The 22502-nt window shown below is 46.1% G+C and overlaps 1 protein-coding gene across 1 annotated transcript in view; it reads right to left on the reverse strand.

The window, feature by feature from the left end:
• The window catches only part of LOC120986581 (very-long-chain 3-oxoacyl-CoA reductase-like), a 96385-nt gene extending 94753 nt beyond the window's left edge, over positions 1 to 1632 (reverse strand). Inside the window, exon 1 of the mRNA XM_040415242.1 lies at positions 1282 to 1632. Within this exon, the coding sequence (XP_040271176.1) occupies positions 1282 to 1444 (163 nt within the window). The 5' untranslated portion in view covers positions 1445 to 1632. The remainder of the gene's footprint in view (positions 1 to 1281) is intronic.
• Between the last annotated feature and the right edge of the window lie 20870 nt (positions 1633 to 22502).

Here is a 22502-nt window from a genome sequence, read left to right on the forward strand (position 1 = left end):
GGCCGCACTGGCCACCAATGAGTTAAAAACAGGGGGGGAGGGGGGGGCCGGCCGCACTGGCCATCAATGAGTTAAATATAGGGGGGGGTGTCTGCCCCCTGCTGCCTGGCAGCACCTGACGGGCAGCAGGGGGCAGTCATGTACACAGTTCTTTTAGTATATTCTAACTTGAAGCGTCCCTGTCACTATGGGAACGCCTCTGTGTTAGAATATACTGTCGGTTCTGAGTTTTCACGAAGTGAAAAATCAGATCTGGTTATGCAGACGGATCCGTTCTGAACGGATGCAAGCGTTTGCATTATAGGAGCGGATCCGTCTGTACAGACACCAGACGGATCCGCTCCAAACACAAGTGTGAAAGTAGCCTTAGGTTCCGGACGGGGGCCCAATTAGTGGGACACCCCGTGGCTAGACCAACAGGACTATTGTAGGGTCCCGAGGGTCGTCTCTAGAAAGGAACATCCTCGTGTTATCCCTCCACATCGTACTGACTCTCTGCTGTCAAACTGGACCACCCTAACCAGAAACATCGGAAAGGAGGTGTCTGGAGAACCCACTATCTGTAGGGTAGGACACTGGGTTTCAATGGTGCCGCCGTGCACCTTATGATATGGGTGTAATTGTGCATGTTTGTTGCATGGTTTCTTCTAACACCTAATCATTGTATGTTTTGTTTTGTTGTATGTCGTTGTGCATTATGTATACACTGCTAAATGCTCTTGTCTGCATCATTGCCTGAATTGTGCACATAAGGTGTCAGTATACACTGATTGCTGCTGCCCTGATCCTGTGCACCTTAGGTACTAGTGCATACCGGCTCTTGTTACCTTCCAGTGTCCGACACTGATTGTGTAAGTGTGGACACAGCTGTCACTGTTTCCGTAAGAGTCCCCTTGATCGTGGGGCAGTGGAAAACTGTATTGTGTATTCAGCTTTTAGTTATTCTGAGGGATATATCTCATTCATTTTATATTATATCCAAAGTAAAAGTTAAGTCTTAAATAATCCAGATCACTGTTCACTACTTCATACGACTCATGCGAGTGATCATTTATGAACATCATTTTGTCTGATGATGAAACATGGGTCTACTAATAAGACCCTGAAAAGAAGTGTTTCGAACCGTGGACATCGGTTTATATTCTCCCAAGGAGATTACTTTAAAGGCAACCACAGTGAAATCCAAAAATCAGGTAGGTAGCACTCATGACTTTGCAGACCTTGTATACTGGATCCAGGCTGTGTGTACATACATCTCATGTGCACCCCGTCCCCTCTTACCTGCCCATCCTCCATACTTCTTCTTGAGGTTAGTCTTCCACCACCGGGAGAGTATATGGTTTTTGGTCCCGATCAGCAGGGTCCACACCTGTTTCAGGACCAGATATGATAGAGCCAGGAGACCCAACAGGTGAAGCCATCGGTAGAACTGAGACTCCTCCATCTGATCTTCTCTGTTGTCCTCTGTGCTGTGTCCTCTGCTGATCCTGCTGTTTGACTACAGCTCTAGCCGTCCTCTTCTGGCTGACAACGAGTGATGACATAACTTCTTCCTGAGAGCATGGGTCGGTATCAGCTCCCAGGACAGGCGGAGTCCTGGTTTTTCATTTTGGAGCTTGCACAGGGTGGGCGTAACTTTCTGCATTTTACTTCCTGCTTAGTGTTCTGCACGAAGACAGCTTGTGTGAACGAACCCTTAGTAGTCACAATATACTGTATGCATACAAGTCTGCCCCCAGGATACTGAACAGTGCTAGACCGGGTCGGTGACAGAAAATTGTAAGTACAGTCGTGGCCAAAAGTTTTGAGAATTACATAAAGATTGGAAATTGGAAAAGTTGCTGCTTAAGTTTTTATAATAGCAATTTGCATATACTCCAGAATGTTATGAAGAGTGATCAGATGAATTGCATAGTCCTTCTTTGCCATTAAAATTAACTTAATCCCAAAAAAACCTTTCCACTGCATTTCATTGCTGTCATTAAAGGACCTGCTGAGATCATTTCAGTAATCGTCTTGTTAAAGGGTTTCTATCACTTGGTATCACATATTTAGGTGTCAGACACTAGCGATCCGCTAGTGTCTGCTCTAACAAACCATCCTAATATGATAGGTTTTGGGGCAGCCGTTTTGCTAAAATAACAACTTCTATCTATATGCTAATGAGCCTCTAGGTGCTATGGGGGCGTCATTAGCACCTAGAGGCTCCGTCTACCTTCATAAACTATCGCCGCCCAGCGCGTCCCTCCAGCCCGCCCATCTCCTGCTGAATGCGATCCTCTCCGTGCGCGTCTCTGTTCTGCGCATGCGCAGTGAATGTCTGACCGCTTCCCTGCTCAGACATCTCCACTGCGCCTGCGCCGATGACATCATAGTGCTCCGAGGAACAGGCGCAGTGGAGATGTCTGAGCAGGGAAGCGGTCAGACATTCACTGCGCATGCGCAGAACAGAGACGCGCACGGAGAGGATCGCATTCAGCAGCAGATGGGCGGGCTGGAGGGACGCGCTGGGCGGCGGCAGTTTATGAAGGTAGACGGAGCCTCTAGGTGCTAATGACCCCCCCATAGCACCTAGAGGCTCATTAGCATATAGATAGAAGTTGTTATTTTAGCAAAACGGCTGCCCCAAAACCTATCATATTAGGATGGTTTGTTAGAGCAGACACTAGCGGATCGCTAGTGTCTGACACCTAAATATGTGATACCAAGTGATAGAAACCCTTTAACTCAGGTGAGAATGTTGACGAGCACAAGGCTGGAGAACATTATGTCAGGCTGATTGGGTTAAAATGGCAGACTTGACAGGTTAAAAGGAGGGTGATGCTTGAAATCATTGTTCTTCCATTGTTAACCATGGTGACCTGCAAAGAAACGCGTGCAGCCATCATTGTGTTGCATAAAAATGGCTTCACAGGCAAGGATATTGTGGCTACTAAGATTGCACCTCAATCAACAATTTATAGGATCATCAAGAACTTCAAGGAAAGAGGTTCAATTCTTGTTAAGAAGGCTTCAGGGTGTCCAAGAAAGTCCAGCAAGCGCCAGGATCGTCTCCTAAAGAGGATTCAGCTGCGGGATCGGAGTGCCACCAGTGCAGAGCTTGCTCATGAATGGCAGCAGGCAGGTGTGAGCGCATCTGCACGCACAGTGAGGCGAAGACTTTTGGAAGATGGCCTGGTGTCAAGAAGGGCAGCAAAGAAGCCACTTCTCTCCAAAAAAAACATCAGGGACAGATTGATCTTCTGCAGAAAGTATGGTGAATGGACTGCTGAGGACTGGGGCAAAGTCATATTCTCCGATGAAGCCTCTTTCCGATTGTTTGGGGCATCTGGAAAAAGGCTTGTCTGGAGAAGAAAAGGTGAGCGCTACCATCAGTTCTGTGTCATGCCAACAGTAAAGCATCCTGAGACCATTCATGTGTGGGGTTGCTTCTCATCCAAGGGAGTGGGCTCACTCACAATTTTGCCCAAAAACACAGCCATGAATAAAGAATGGTACCAAAACACCCTCCAACAGCAACTTCTTCCAACGATCTAACAACAGTTTGGTGAAGAACAATGCATTTTCCAGCACGATGGAGCACAGTGCCATAAGGCAAAAGTGATAACTAAGTGGCTCGGGGACCAAAACGTTGACATTTTGGGTCCATGGCCTGGAAACTCCCCAGATCTTAATCCAATTGAAAACTTGTGGTCAATCCTCAAGAGGCGGGTGGACAAACAAAAACACACTAATTCTGACAAACTCCAAGAAGTGATTATGAAAGAATGGGTTGCTATCAGTCAGGAACTGGCCCAGAAGTTTATTGAGAGCATGCCCAGTCGGATTGCAGAGGTCCTGAAAAAGAAGGGCCAACACTGCAAATACCGACTCTTTGCATAAATGTCATGTAATTGTCGATAAAAGCCTTTGAAACGTATGAAGTGCGTGTAATTATATTTCACTACATCACAGAAACAACTGAAACAAAGATCTAAAAGCAGTTTAGCACCAAACTTTGTGAAAACTAATATTTGTGTCATTCTCAAAACTTTTGGCCACGACTGTAGGTTAGAGTTCAGATAAGTCAGTGATTAACATCTCCTGGTATCTAAAAGCAAACTAAGCGAGTACATTGGGTCCTTGGGGAATATTCTGTTTCTCATCTGATCTGATATTGAGGTTTATGTGACTTTGCCATCTGAGATTTCTGCAGAACCTCTGTTGGGAGTCGGGGGGTTAGTTGTATTCATTTTTATGACTCTTTAACGTTCTTGTGTTTGATGCTGTATTATCTATGCACTAATACATCCTTGTGCTATTACTGTCATGTACTCTATCTGAAATATTTGAATAAAAAGATTTAAAAAAATAAATAAATAACTGGATAAGATATGGGGCAAGTGAGTGACCCGGGTGTGATAAGTGTCGTATGGAATTCCCAGTTCATGGTAAGAAGTGAATCAAAGGGGTTCTCCGGCCAAAAGAAAAATGAAACGGGGCAGAATGGATAAACAAGGTAAAATAAAGCTGCAAAAACAGTTAAAGGGGTTATCTGAGTAATGGAAAAAAAAAAAAAAAAAAAAACATTATAAAACTCATCCGGGCTTACATATATATTAGTTAAGCTTGATTTCTTGGAGAAAAAAAACCAAAAAAACAAAACATACTTACACCTTTGCATGGTTCTGTTATTCTTGCTTTGTTTACATGCTGCAGCAAAGCTGAGGGGCGTGTACCAACAATGACTGAGCCCGCCCTCATGAATATTTGTGGGTGTAAATAATCTGCCCTTCCCCGCCCCCTGCTCTGCACAACCTAACCTTCCATACAAACACAGTCACATGATCATCTCCGAGCTCACACAGCCAGAAGATCTGCACTACACACATCACACCCTGCACCACATACATCACACCCTGCACCACACACATCACACACTGCACCACACACATCACACCCTGCACCACACACATCACACCCTGCACCACACACATCACACCCTGCACCACACACATCACACCCTGCACCACACACATCACACCCTGCACCACACACATCACACCCCGCACCACACACATCACACACTGCACCACACACATCACACCCTGCACCACACACATCACACGCTGCACCACACACATCACACCCTGCACCACACACATCACACCCTGCACCACACACATCACACCCTGCACCACACACATCACACCCTGCACCACACACATCACACCCTGCACCACACACATCACACCCTGCACCACACACATCACACGCTGCACCACACACATCACACCCTGCACCACACACATCACACCCTGCACCACACACATCACACGCTGCACTACACACATCACACCCTGCACCACACACATCACAGGCTGCACCACACACATTACACCCTGCACCACACACATCACACCCTGCACCACACACATCACACCCTGCACCACACACATCACACGCTGCACCACACACATCACACCCTGCACCACACACATCACACCCTGCACCACACACATCACAGGCTGCACCACACACATCACACCCTGCACCACACACATCACACCCTGCACCACACACATCACACCCTGCACCACACACATCACACCCTGCACCACACACATCACAGGCTGCACCACACACATTACACCCTGCACCACACACATCACACCCTGCACCACACACATCACACCCCGCACCACACACATCACACGCTGCACCACACACATCACACCCTGCACCACACACATCACACGCTGCACCACACACATCACAGGCTGCACCACACACATCACACCCTGCACTACACACATCACACCCTGCACCACACACATCACACCCTGCACCACACACATCACACGCTGCACCACACACATCACACCCTGCACTACACACATCACACCCTGCACCACACACATCACACCCTGCACCACACACATCACACCCTGCACCACACACATCACACGCTGCACCACACACATCACACCCTGCACCACACACATCACACCCTGCACCACACACATCACACCCTGCACCACACACATCACACCCTGCACCACACACATCACACCCTGCACCACACACATCACACCCTGCACCACACACATCACACCCTGCACTACACACATCACACCCTGCACCACACACATCACACCCTGCACCACACACATCACACCCTGCACCACACACATCACACCCTGCACTACACACATCACACCCTGCACCACACACATCACACCCTGCACTACACACATCACACGCTGCACCACCAACATCACACCCTGCACTACACACATCACACGCTGCACCACCAACATCACACCCTGCACCACACACATCACACCCTGCATCACACCCTGCACTACACACATCACACCCTGCACCACACACATCACACCCTGCACCACACACATCACACCCTGCACCACACACATCACACGCTGCACCACACACATCACACCCTGCACCACACACATCACACCCTGCACCACACACATCACAGGCTGCACCACACACATCACACCCTGCACCACACACATCACACCCTGCACCACACACATCACACCCCGCACCACACACATCACACGCTGCACCACACACATCACACCCTGCACCACATACATCACACCCTGCACCACACACATCACACGCTGCACCACACACATCACACCCTGCACTACACACATCACACCCTGCACCACACACATCACACCCTGCACTACACACATCACACGCTGCACTACACACATCACACGCTGCACTACACACATCACACCCTGCACCACCAACATCACACCCTGCACCACACACATCACACCCTGCACCACACACATCACACCCTGCACTACACACATCACACGCTGCACTACACACATCACACCCTGCACCACACACATCACACCCTGCACCACACACATCACACCCTGCACCACACACATCACACCCTGCACCACACACATCACACACTGCACCACACACATCACACCCTGCACCACACACATCACACACTGCACCACACACATCACACCCTGCACCACACACATCACACCCTGCACCACACACATCACACCCTGCACCACACACATCACACGCTGCACCACACACATCACACCCTGCACCACACACATCACACCCTGCACCACACACATCACAGGCTGCACCACACACATCACACCCTGCACCACACACATCACACCCTGCACCACACACATCACACCCTGCACCACACACATCACACCCTGCACCACACACATCACACCCTGCACCACACACATCACACCCTGCACTACACACATCACACCCTGCACCACATACATCACACCCTGCACTACACACATCACACCCTGCACCACACACATCACACCCTGCACCACACACATCACACCCTGCACCACACACATCACACGCTGCACCACACACATCACACCCTGCACCACACACATCACACGCTGCACCACCAACATCACACCCTGCACCACATACATCACACCCTGCACCACACACATCACACCCTGCACCACACACATCACACCCTGCACCACACAGATCACACCCTGCACTACACACATCACACCCTGCACCACACACATCACACCCTGCACCACACACATCACACCCTGCACCACACACATCACACCCTGCACCACACACATCACACCCTGCACCACACACATCACACCTTGCACCACACACATCACACCCTGCACTACACACATCACACCCTGCACCCTGCACCACACACATCACACCCTGCACCACACACATCACACCCTGCACCACACACATCACACCCTGCACTACACACATCACACCCTGCACCACACACATCACACCCTGCACCACACACATCACACCCTGCACCACACACATCACACCCTGCACTACACAAATCACACCCTGCACCACACACATCACACCCTGCACCACACACATCACACCCTGCACCACACACATCACACGCTGCACCACACACATCACACGCTGCACCACACACATCACACGCTGCACCACACACATCACACGCTGCACTACACACATCACACCCTGCACTACACACATCACACGCTGCACCACACACATCACACCCTGCACCACACACATCACACCCTGCACCACACACATCACACCCTGCACCACACACATCACACGCTGCACCACACACATCACACCCTGCACTACACACATCACACCCTGCACCACACCCTGCACCACACACATCACACCCTGCACCACACACATCACACCCTGCACCACACACATCACACCCTGCACCACACACATCACACCCTGCACCACACACATCACACGCTGCACTACACACATCACACCCTGCACTACACACATCACACCCTGCACCACACACATCACACGCTGCACCACACACATCACACCCTGCACTACACACATCACACCCTGCACCACACACATCACACGCTGCACCACACACATCACACCCTGCACCACACACATCACACCCTGCACTACACACATCACACCCTGCACCACACACATCACACACTGCACCACACACATCACACCCTGCACCACACACATCACACCCTGCACCACACACATCACACCCTGCACCACACACATCACACCCTGCACCACACACATCACACCCTGCACCACACACATCACACCCTGCACTACACACATCACACCCTGCACCACACACATCACACCCTGCACCACACACATCACACCCTGCACCACACACATCACACCCTGCACCACACACATCACACCCTGCACCACACACATCACACCCTGCACCACACACATCACACGCTGCACTACACACATCACACGCTGCACCACACACATCACACCCTGCACCACACACATCACACCCTGCACCACACACATCACACCCTGCACCACACACATCACACCCTGCACTACACACATCACACCCTGCACCACACACATCACAGGCTGCACCACACACATCACACCCCGCACCACACACATCACAGGCTGCACCACACACATCACACCCTGCACCACCAACATCACACCCTGCACCACACACATCACACCCTGCACCACACACATCACACCCTGCACTACACACATCACACCCTGCACCACACACATCACACCCTGCACCACACACATCACACCCTGCACCACACACATCACACCCTGCACCACCAACATCACACCCTGCACCACACACATCACACGCTGCACTACACACATCACACCCTGCACCACACACATCACACCCTGCACCACACACATCACACCCTGCACCACACACATCACACCCTGCACCACACACATCACACCCTGCACCACCAACATCACACCCTGCACTACACACATCACACCCTGCACCACACACATCACACCCTGCACCACACACATCACACGCTGCACCACACACATCACACCCTGCACCACACACATCACACCCTGCACTACACACATCACACCCTGCACCACACACATCACACGCTGCACCACACACATCACACCCTGCACCACACACATCACACGCTGCACTACACACATCACACCCTGCACCACACACATCACACCCTGCACCACACACTGCACTACACACATCACACCCTGCACCACACACATCACACCCTGCACCACACACATCACACCCTGCACCACACACATCACACGCTGCACTACACACATCACACCCTGCACCACACACATCACACCCTGCACCACACACTGCACTACACACATCACACCCTGCACCACACACATCACACCCTGCACCACACACATCACACCCTGCACCACACACATCACACGCTGCACTACACACATCACACCCTGCACTACACACATCACACGCTGCACCACACACATCACACCCTGCACCACACACATCACACGCTGCACTACACACATCACACCCTGCACTACACACATCACACGCTGCACCACACACATCACACCCTGCACCACACACATCACACGCTGCACTACACACATCACACCCTGCACCACACACATCACACGCTGCACCACACACATCACACCCTGCACCACATACATCACACGCTGCACCACACACATCACACGCTGCACTACACACATCACACGCTGCACTACACACATCACACCCTGCACTACACACATCACACCCTGCACCACACACATCACACCCTGCACCACACACATCACACGCTGCACTACACACATCACACACTGCACCACACACATCACACCCTGCACCACACACATCACACCCTGCACCACACACATCACACACTGCACCACACACATCACACGCTGCACTACACACATCACACCCTGCACTACATACATCACACCCTGCACCACACACATCACACGCTGCACCACACACATCACACCCTGCACCACACACATCACACCCTGCACCACACACATCACACCCTGCACCACACACATCACACCCTGCACCACACACATCACACCTTGCACTACACACATCACACGCTGCACCACACACATCACACCCTGCACTACACACATCACACCCTGCACCACACACATCACACCCTGCACCACACACTGCACTACACACATCACACCCTGCACCACACACATCACACCCTGCACCACACACATCACACGCTGCACTACACACATCACACCCTGCACCACACACATCACACGCTGCACCACACACATCACACCCTGCACCACACACATCACACCCTGCACCACACACATCACCCCCTTGCCCTACACACATCACACGCTGCACCACACACATCACACCCTGCACCACACACATCACACGCATGTATGTGGTGCAGTATGTAGTGAATGCAGACAGGCTATTATAGCCAAGTGATAAAGTACAGGGAAGATCCGCCATATTGGACTGGACTTTATCACTTGGCTATGATTGCCTGCTGTTAGACCAGTAATGGCTCCCTGCAGAAATAACGGAATTGCAGGATCGGGCACGTAAGGCTGGATTTTTTTTCATACGATCAACATACACAACAGGTGCCGTACTGTGACATACAGCACCACGAGTTCCATTGTAAAAAAAAAAAAGGACTTTTTTTTAGTACTTTGCAGAATGGGAAAGTGCAGTGTACCACGTTTTTCCATCCTGCAAAGTCCAGCAAAAAAACATGTAGGCTAACGGTTTTTATTTTTTAGGTGATATATATAGATATATCTATATGTGTGTGTATGTATATGTATATGTATATATATATATATATATATATTTTATATATACTGCTCAAAAACATAAAGGGAACACTTATACAACACAATGTAACTCCAAGTCAATCACACTTCTGTGAAATCAAACTGTCCACTTAGGAAGCAACACTGAGTGACAATCAATTTCACATGCTGTTGTGCAAATGGGATAGACAACAGGTGGAAATTATAGGCAATTAGCAAGACACCCCCAATAAAGGAGTGGTTCTGCAGGTGGTGACCACAGACCACTTCTCAGTTCCTATGCTTCCTGGCTGATGTTTTGGTCACTTTTGAATGCTGGCGGTGCTTTCACTCTAGTGGTAGCATTAGACGGAGTCTACAACCCACACAAGTGGCTCAGGTAGTGCAGCTTATCCAGGATGGCACATCAATGCGAGCTGTGGCAAGAAGGTTTGCTGTGTCTGTCAGCGTAGTGTCCAGAGCATGGAGGCGCTACCAGGAGACAGGCCAGTACATCAGGAGACGTGGAGGAGGCCATAGGAGGGCAACAACCCGGCACCAGGACCGCTACCTCCGCCTTTGTGCAAGGAGGAACAGGAGGAGCACTGCTAGAGCCCTGCAAAATGACCTCCAGCAGGCCACAAATGTGCATGTGTCTGCTTAAACGGTCAGAAACAGACTCCATGAGGGTGATATGAGGGCCCGACGTCCACAGGTGGGGGTTGTGCTTACAGCCCAACACCGTGCAGGACGTTTGGCATTTTCCAGAGAACACCAAGATTGGCAAATTCGCCACTGGCGCCCTGTGCTCTTCACAGATGAAAGCAGGTTCACACTGAGCACATGTGACAGACGTGACAGAGTCTGGAGACGCCGTGGAGAACGTTCTGCTGCCTGCAACATCCTCCAGCATGACCGGTTTGGCATTGGGTCAGTAATGGTGTGGGGTGGCATTTCTTTGGAGGGCCGCACAGCCCTCCATGTGCTCGCCAGAGGTAGCCTGACTGCCATTAGGTACCGAGATGATATCCTCAGACCCCTTGTGAGACCATATGCTGGTGCGGTTGGCCCTGGGTTCCTCCTAATTGTCATATATCTTCTATATGAAAAAGAATCTTCATATAAAAGAGAGGATAAAAAAAAAAAAATATGTATTATCCTTCAGGCGGACATAAAAACGCCTCTAAGTTCTTTTTATCAAGTATCTTAATTTGATTTGTGCAAGCAGTGAAACAAAGGAACAATTGTATGCAAAAATATATAATCATTTATTATAAAAACAAAGAATATAAAAACAATACAACTGCAAAACAAATGATGAAGTTACAACGTAACATCCAAAATGTACCACACGGTGGTGTTCACACACCCCTATCTGATCAGCACAGTATGAATTATTGATTCATGACAACCAGTGTCATACTTTTAACAAACGGACTCATATACCAAGAGAAACTTAGGATCTTCTGTTATCAAACAGGCTATAACAATAAAACACGGATTTACAGGAAAATAACTGTTATCCCTTGACTCTGTTATGACCAATCAAAAATATATGATATTAATATGATAAAATATTCAGCTCGGCAATCAGACTATGGAAAATAACTTTCCAAGGGTTTAGTCCTCTTTTCAAATAATGTCAGATCTTCCATTAACAATATGCATCTTTGCTAAGAGAATAATCAGCATTATGGAGGCGCCTAACACTATATATTCCCACAATATGGGAACTCTTGGCTATATACCGAGAGAAATATCTTATTAATATCATGAGTAGTAGGCAAAATATACGTTACCGGGTCAAAGGTAGACAGAGTTCAGATGGGACCGGTTCTGAAGAACTTTCCTAGTAATCCAAAAAGAATAATCCAAGTTTCTTCTGGTAAAGTATTTTTTTTTTTGATTAAATGAATGGATGGATCAATGGATATATGGATCTTTTCTCTAGCTTTCTTTTTTTTCTCTTGCTCCCTCCTATGCTACTCCGCACACGAGTAATTATTCCCCCCCTTATCTAAGAATCATCCCCTTTAGATTATGGATTCCCAATCAGGTAGGGTGGGTGTATTCGCATGCTAATAACATCATGACGTGATCTCAACTCCTAAAATGGTATAGAGCAAATAATGAAATAATATAATGTTGCCCATCTGACTCCAGATGGCACTGCGGTACTGTAGGTGAATATAACAACTTTTTAAGCATTAAAATTTAATATCTAATAATACTTTCACAGGACCTCATTGACCTTTCTACCATAAATCACTGAGGAAGGTCTTTTCCTTAAACTTTTAATTACCTATATCCTGCACTTGTTGGAGTTGACTGTCTTCTCCTATCTTTTTGAAATATGGGTTGACTTGATGAAAATTTTATGTAGCGGCTTTGATGCTGGGCATCGGAACTTGTAGATTTCATTTATGTACTCCCATGAATAACTATTGTTTTGAAATCCAATTAACTTAAACTTACTGAGTTGTTTCTGTACCTTCTAAATGGTAAATACATAGTATGACATATATATAAATCGATACATTGTTACACATAGATAACACATTATATGAATTATTGATTAACATATGTTGTAAACTAAATATACCATGCAGAGATATATATATATATATATATATATATATATAAAATTATGAATATATAAATTGAAGCTCATACAGCAGGTGTGCTCCAAGGACATGAGTCCTTATCAAGTAACCATGTTCCCTCTAGACAGACATGTCTTAGGGAGTTGACTTACTCCTTACCAGATGGTCTCATATCTTTAGTAATAACTTTTTAAATACAATGTCCATTTATGTTCCCAATTTTTTTTTTTTTTATATAGACTGAACTTGCCATGAACTCATCTTGGCTTCCTCAGCCACATAATATAATTTTGGTTCAGGCTGGTCTTATTCTTAAAGGCAATGAGATGAGCATTCATTTTGATTATAATGTCATTACATAATATTGTATACGTATGAAAATGCACAACAAATCCCCCTTCATTCCAAAATGTTCCATAACGTGTGAATGTGTTTGGAATGCATAAAAGGGCTTTTCATAGGTCTTCTTCTAAAGGTTGGGTGCGTGAACGTTGTCCTTCCTGATTACCATTCGAATAGTATGGCTAGGTTTGTTATCTAGCAAAAATCTTAAGTCTGGGTTTATGGCAATCTCCTGGTTTTGGAAGGCATCAATACTCTCCACCTCTCCCTCAATGTCCTCTAGGTCAACAGGATATAGAGTACGATTTCCAATCATAATCCTGGAATTTTGAGGTACTTTTATAATGGATACACGAGAAGGCAGGGCGATGACTTTCACCATTACGTGGTCATTTGAGAAAACAGTCATTTCTGGTAGGCGAGTACTAACAAGCCACTTATTTTTAATTAAGACCGCATTTACCACGTTTCCCTCCTCGATTTTTGACAGGGTCACCTGGCACTTTTATGATCCATGTTTCTCGTATTCGAGGCCACACAACGCGTTAGTCGCATCATAGTTAAATGGATCACTCTCGCATTGAAAATTGTTGTCCCGGAACATCACACAATTATCCAGAATTGGGACAGAAAACCACTCCGGTTTCCATGGTTGGTATGCTACAATATCAGGAGCTTGGATTCTAAAGTGAATGTTCTCTTTCCAGGTGCCTACGTTATGAATCTTTTTCATCTGGTATACATTGTTCTTAGTAACAACGGGAATCGACAATAAGAAACAAATCTCCATTTTTATGGGATCGACATATAATGGTATGGCAATCCCCATGTTGAACGCTAGGTTCAATTGAATATCTTCTATCTTATCCTTACTGATGTTCTGTAGCATCCTACGAATGACGTCATAGGATACGAAATAAAGGGGAATGCGTCCTTCCCTCAGATCTTGTATCCCACTCTGCACTTCATCATGGTAAACTTGAGTTTGAAAGTCAATACGCTCTTTCAATAATATAAGTTCCTGTTTAAATTGTTCGTTACTTTTGCGCAGATTTATTGAATGAGATAGAAATTCAGAGTGTAAGTTTGTGGTGACGACAGTATCTTGCACAACAGTATATAAATCAGATAAGTGCTTCTTCTGCTTCTCCATCTCCGCATGTATACTTAGTAGGTTACTCTTTAATGAACCGATTTCAAGTTCTAATGTTTTGATAGAGATGGAATTGGCAACTGTTACACCTGTGGCAATGACAGCGCCTATTACGCTAAAAATTACAGCGGCTACGATTGCAGAAATGAATCGCTTTGGTCTTTGGTTTGTAGAAAACGGTTCTCTGGTCAAGGTCTTTCTCGCTTGCTCCAGGATTTGCGTAATCCGTTCTTGGGAATATCCGATGTGTGTCTGGTACCAGGCTTGGATTTCCGGCGACATGATCTCAGCCACGTTGAATTGTCTTTCAACGAAAACACGTGGATCCAGACTGATGTAGATCTTTTGGGATAGGATCCTCTTGTTCGTCAGTATAAATCCTGCGGTATCCTGCAGCATGATCCCGGATGAAGGACCTGGCACAGCAATCGGCTCAGCGTGGAACTCCTTTCCCAAGATTAGGATGATATAAACGATGGCGATCATCTTAGTCGGCATCTTATACCTATGAAATTGTATGACACATATGAATACATACATCTTTCACTTTTTATCCTGCAAGAAAAGAGTTAATGCTATCATGTATCTTTGATTGGCATAGGTTCTTTTCTTGAACAGAGCAAGTTCTCAGTTCTAGAGGTAAGTTAAGAGATGTTTTGTTACGGAGGAAACACACATGAGGATGGTTAGTATACATGTTTGTTCATACAATACCAAATCCTGGTTTCCGTCTTTAGCTGGAACCGTAAAATCTCTTCACTTCTCTTCATCCAACTACTTCTATCTCGCGAAGTCGTGAGCTAGGATGACAAACATGTAACTGGTTAATGTGCACCCACTTTTCTACAAATTCATCCCCCTTAGGGATTTTTATCTTGTAGACCACAGGTGACAACTTGTCAGTGATGACATAAGGTCCTTTCCAGGAAGGTAAGAACTTTCTCTCCTTCACTTGATCCCGAGCGAAGTTATAGAGATAAACCTGATCGGAAATTTGATATTCCTTCTGTGTAGTCTTCAGATCGTAGTATGTCTTAGCACTTATTGCGGCTTTCTCTATATTCTTCTGGGCGAATGCAAAAGCATGCTGAAGGTGCTTGCGTAGATTTTCCACATATTGATGAGATGTTGTAGCATTTATTAGATTGTGGTCTGTTGTCCGGTATAGCAAATGTTGGGGTAATACCATCCTCCTGCCTGTGATCATTTCGAAGGGAGAAAGTTTGGTTGCTGCGCTTGGGGTGGCTCTGATGGCCATAAGAACCAAAGGCAATTTGACATCCCAGTCCTTACCGGATTCATTGACAAACTTTTTTAGAATGTTCACAATGGATTGGTTGTAGCGTTCCACTCCACCACTAGAGGCTGGCCGATAAGCTATATGTAGCTTCCTTTTTACCCCCAGTATCTCCCACATCTTTGTCATCACCTCACTAGTGAAATGACTTCCACGATCGGACTCGATGCGTTGGGGAAGACCAAACCTGGAAAATATATGGTTAATGAGAAGAGATGCACATACGCTTGAACTGCATGTTTTACAAGGCAAACATTCCACCCATTTTGTGAACAAGCAAGTCACAGTTAGCATGTATCTGTTGCCTTTTGATGAGGTTGTTACTGGTCCAATGAAGTCAATTTGGATGTCTGACCATGGCATGGACATCCCCCTTTTCATCAGCGGCGCTCGATGAGTGGGTGTCTGTGGCTGGAATTGAAGACAGATTAGACATCCTTGACAATACGTGCGAACATCTTGCAACATATGTGGCCAATAAGCGTAGTCCCGTAACAATTCGTACGTCAACTTCTCACCTCGGTGACCAGCTGTCGGGGCGTCATGGGCGTGTTGTAGCATCAAACCTCGGTATGTTGCGGGCACTACCCATTGTGTGATACCATTCTTTGAGGTTCTAATTAACAATCCATCCTGCAACGAAAATTGGCACTTACCCTTCATCAAAATCCGCAGCTCCTCTTTGCCATCGCAATCTTCCGTATTTATGGGACAATTCTGTGGATCTTCAGAATGTTTATAAAAAGCACCAATAATTGGATCCCCCTTTTGGCTCATGATGAGATCCTCACTAGGGGAATCTTGGCTCCATTGCAACACATTGGCTTCCGTTCCTTTTTGGGCCTGACTTCTTGTTGTTGCATCCACTTGAATAGTTCCCATGAGATCATCCACATCCAAAACTTCTCCATTGATGGCTGCTTGTTTAGCGAGGGAGTCTGCTAGGTCATTTCCTTCCTTGTCCATACCTGGATATTTTGAATGACCCAATTGATTTCACAAAACATCTTACCATGCTTGACTGGCTTGTTATTACTTCTCATCATGTTGGATCTTTTCCATCCGGGGAAATACTCCACAAAGCTATTACAAATATAATCAGAATCTGTGATTATGGAAAACTCTTTAATACCATATTTGATAGCCATTTGTACGGCTTTGTACACAGCAGTGAGTTCCGCGACTTGGCTACTTTTGGGGCCAATTTTGTATCCGACGGATATGTCCGGGAATATATTATTCCATGCAATTCCGACACCTGCAACCAGTGTACGCTCATTTCCTACATCCGTATGGAAAGAACAACCGTCTACATGTACATATGGTAATGATTTGCAGTATTCCTCGTCATAAGATTTATATGGGGATGATGATTGTTCCTCCAAGAAATCATTTTCTGGTGACTTACCTCCCTGTTCTGCATTGGAACAATCATGTAGTTCAGCTAATCCTTGAGCAACTGGGTTCCTATTATTTTGTTTATACCTGATCTCCAATGGCCATCCCATTAAGGACATCGTCCAGGCGGTTATCCTGCTGTTTGACAGATTTCCATCCTTGATCCTGTCACTTTGCAAATATTGCAGTGGTTGATGTGCAGTTTCCACAATGATCTTTTCACCTTGAATGAAGCTCCTGAAATATTGTAAAGCCCACACAGTTGACAGTAATGCTTTCTCACAACTGTTGAATTTTACCTCAACCGGTGATAAGGATTTGCTGGCATAGGCGATGATCTTGTTCAGGTTTTCCTTTTTCTGGAAAAGGACTGCACTCATGCTTTTGTCAGTAAAGCCTGTTTCCACGAAGAATGGTTTTCCACCCTCTGGATATGCAAGGCATGGGGCCTGGACAAGCTTGGCCTTGAGTTCATTCACAGCTTGTTCATGACGCTCACTCCATTCCCATTTCACTCCTTTCTTCAGCAACTGCAAAAGAGGTTTTGTAATTTCGGCATAATTATCTATAAACTTACAGGAATAGTTCATCATGCCCAAGAAGGATCTCAACTCCTTGAGATTTGTAGGTGACTTGGTGTTGATCACTGCTTCCACCTTCTTCTTCTGTGGGTTGATTCTATCAGCAGTGATTTCATGACCTAAGAAATTTACTTTGGCACGACACCATTGAGCCTTCTGCAAAGAAAGTTTCACACCAGCTTTTCTAAGTTGGGTTAGTACATGCTTCAGTTCTACAATGTGTTCCTGAAAAGTTGTGCTTTTGATTAGAATGTCATCCACATAGGATAAGGTACCTCGTTCAGTGGCATCAGGCATTGCCTTATGCATGAACACAGCAAATTCATGGCCCGCATTTATGTACCCGAAGGGTAATCGGGTCCATGCATATTGTGTTTTTCCAAATGTAAAGGCCAGTTTGTACTGATCCCTTTCATCCACTTTAATCGTCCAATATCCTTGTGCACAGTCAAGGGCGGTGAAAATTTTGGATCCTTGAATTTGCGCCAAACACTGGTCAATGTATGGCACGGGCCATCCGGACATGTAAACACGTTTGTTCAATTGTCTTAGGTCCGAGCAAAGACGAAATTGACCATTGGGTTTGAGGACTCGAAGTATAGGATGGTTGAATGAGCTATGTATCGGACGGATGATGCCCCTCTTCTCCAGGTTTTTGACGATTTCCGATAGGGACTCGTAAGCCGCCAGCGGAAGTCGGTATTGTTTGACAAAGACAGGGGGTGCATCAGGGTCTGTCTGGATTCTTGCGACATGCAGGTCTGTTTTCCCACAATCATAAGAATCCTTGGCAAACATGTCCTGGAATTCTGTGAAGAGCTCCTTTAGCTGTTGACACTCTGACTCATTGGAGCACGCGTTAGCTATAGAGATTTGCTCTTCCACCCGTTCCTGAAATTCTGGAAAGATTTCAGGCTGACTTAACTCGTAAGTTTCTTCAAGCTCACTGGTTAAATTATTTTGGGTATAGCGTACCTTATACTTTCCTTGTTGGCATGACTCGTACTCCTTTTCATCGATCTCCTGGTTGAAAACCAATGATGACTCTTCGATGTGGCATGTACCTTCTTCAGAACTGAAAGGATAAACAGAGTGGATATTGAATAACCCCTCAGGTGTTGAGGAAAAACATTGTTCCAATATTTGTTCTTCTGTTAGGTATTCATCAGGAATAAGTCCAATTACATCATTCTGGAACCCAAAAGTATAATATTCCGAATCCATAGCTAGGCCAATTACTGTGTTCTTCTGCAAGGATATGCTATGGGGAGCCATGTTATGGATTATCATGCGCAATGGATCCTGATGGATGTTAATTATAGGAGTGGGTTTTACCTGTAGGCCGAGTTTCTGCATCCGGTTGGACAAACAGATCAAAGCGTCTGCGTTCTTCAGAGTTTGTCCCTTTTTCACTTGAATGGGAAGAAGAAATGGTTTACATCCTTCAGGGATTTTAACCTCCTCGGCGACCATGATACTCACGGCATAGGGCATCTGTTGTCCCCATCTCAAGGCTTGCTTCACATCCTGGAATCCCTCTGGGTCTCCCGGTAATCTGGACCAGAAGGTATTATTTACCAGATCAATCTGCACGGCAAATCGGTGTAGACGGTCATTACCCATATATATCTGATGCCGTGGTTCATTCAACACGATGAAAACGTGTTCTGTAGTCTTACTTCCTATGGAGATAGACAAAAGACATTTTGCAACCACATTATGACTCTGGGAATCTCCATCCAGATCATGAACCCATTGTTCCTGTGGAGAGGAATTTTTTATCATTTTAGGATTGGTGACCTGTTTTAAGAGTCCTAAGCTTATGTAGCTGGCTTCGGATTTCAGATCCAACTTGGCATTTTTCACCCGGGCTATATTGTTTACCTGTATGGGAATCAATAAATTGTCATTGACCCTTTCAATCTGTACCATGGATTGAGTATATTTGGCCAGGTCCGCGACTTTGTGACTTCCCCCTTCAAGGGAAATAGTCCATACATCCTCATCCAGGGTTATCTTCTCGATTCTGTCCTTCTGGATAGTAATGATATGAGCGGCACCGTTGACAGCTTCCTCGGGCTTACCATTTTTCAGGATCGTGACATCCGGCGTTTGACTGTTCCTAAAATGAACTTCAACAGAGTTAGGCCTTTCTTCAATCACATGACAACTGTGTTGTGTTTGTGCATTGCAAGAATAATCATAGGCAATGGGTGCCTTTACCTGAGTCCAGACTGCTTCGTTAATGAAGTCTATTATGGAGCTCAACCTTTTCAGAAGGTCAATTCCTATGATCAGCCGATCATATGGAAGGTCCACAATCAGTGTGGGGTGTTTAATTGTCTTCTTGCCAATTTTGAATGTCAACCATGATGTACCTTTTACCTGCAAAGTGTCTCCACCTACACTTATCAGAGAGCCATCGAATGATTTCAATCTCGGTTTCTTTGCTGTTAAATTCATAACTTGTTGGAAGTAACTATGTGATAAGATAGTTGCCTGTGATCCTGTATCAATTAAACCCCTGATCGGCCCGATATGTTCATCTTGAAGGTAGGAGTCCACGAAATATCGGCCTTTGACCTGAAACAAATCACATAAGAAGTTAGGGTGAGTGTTCTTTTCCTGTTTTCTGAGAGCGTGACCTCTCTGCAGCGTCGCGACCTCTGGTGAATCCTTCACATTCCTGCTGCAGGGAGCAGGAGTAGTAGCCCCCACCTTAGGGGAATGCTGGACTAAGTCACAGTTTATAGACGGTTCACAGCCTGACGTTGATACGATAGGATCACTTGTTGGAGAAGACACAGGATTGTATGGATCGACAAGATTAGTCTGCAAAATAGATAACATATTAGACACCTCCTCCCTGGCCGCAACTTTAGGGTCAGGAGCACTGCAAGGCAAAATATGATTAGAAGTCAACTTAGATTCTTCCTCAACCACCTTGATTACCTTGCGTTGGCCTGGGTTCTGACCCTGCCCTATTTGTTTTATGGGGCTGAGCTGGGACCTGGAGTTGCCCCTAAAAAAGGTTCAGGCTGTTTTCCTTGGGACCCCTGGGACAACTTACTTACAATGTCATACAGCTGGGTCATTTGTTCAGCCAGTTGATCAAACCTGTTTGGTTTGCGTACATTTTGATTTTGTGGGGCGGCCTGGTTATTGGTGGGTGACCTACTCCTAGGTGAATTTGAGGGTTCCTGCCTATCTTCCCTTTGTTGTCTGGGCCTGTTGTTCCAATTCCTGTACCCCCCTCTATTTTTAAAGGGCCTAGATCCCTGGGGGCCCCTATTGTAATAGGGACGGTAGTTAGACCTTTCAGCACCAGGATTATCTCCCTCTGACCCATTGAGGTTTTGGGGTTTTATCTGTTTGGGTCCTACCTGTTGTTGCTGGATTTGTTGGACAGGTCCTGTTGATTGAGGGTATTTACGTGGCTGCGTTTCAAATCCCAAGCTAGGGTTTACCTTAGCTTCAGCTACATTTTGCTCTGGGGACTTTTTGAACCTCCTCTCACCTGTTTCATGGCACTCACTGATATTATACATTGTGGTGGCAGCCGTCACCAACCTATCCAAGGGAGCTTCAATATCAAGATCTCTAGCTAGGCTAAGTTTGATTTGGGTTGGCATTGCATCATAGAACAGCTGCTTAAACTCTTCAGATTCCCAATTTGGGGACCTATATGCTAATCCATAGGCATTTTTAAGGACAGAGAGGAATTCACGGGGACTCTGATTGGGCCTACATGTAAGCTTATATATCTCACGTTTTGCAGCAGTAATGGTTAGGTAAGGTCCGAATTCTAGTTTAATTGCATGCAAAACATCTTGCCAATTTTGAATTCCTCTATCCCTAAAGGAAGTAAAATAATGACGGTAACTATCATCAAATGCCCATGGTAGGAATCTGATCCTGTCAACATCAGAGTACAACTTTAAAGAATCCATAGTGGATTCATACAGTTCTAAGTGGTTTGCTATTTGAGTAGAACCTTTCTTAGA

This window comes from Bufo bufo, chromosome 1, assembly GCF_905171765.1.
Source record: "Bufo bufo chromosome 1, aBufBuf1.1, whole genome shotgun sequence".
NCBI classification, from domain to species: domain Eukaryota; kingdom Metazoa; phylum Chordata; class Amphibia; order Anura; family Bufonidae; genus Bufo; species Bufo bufo.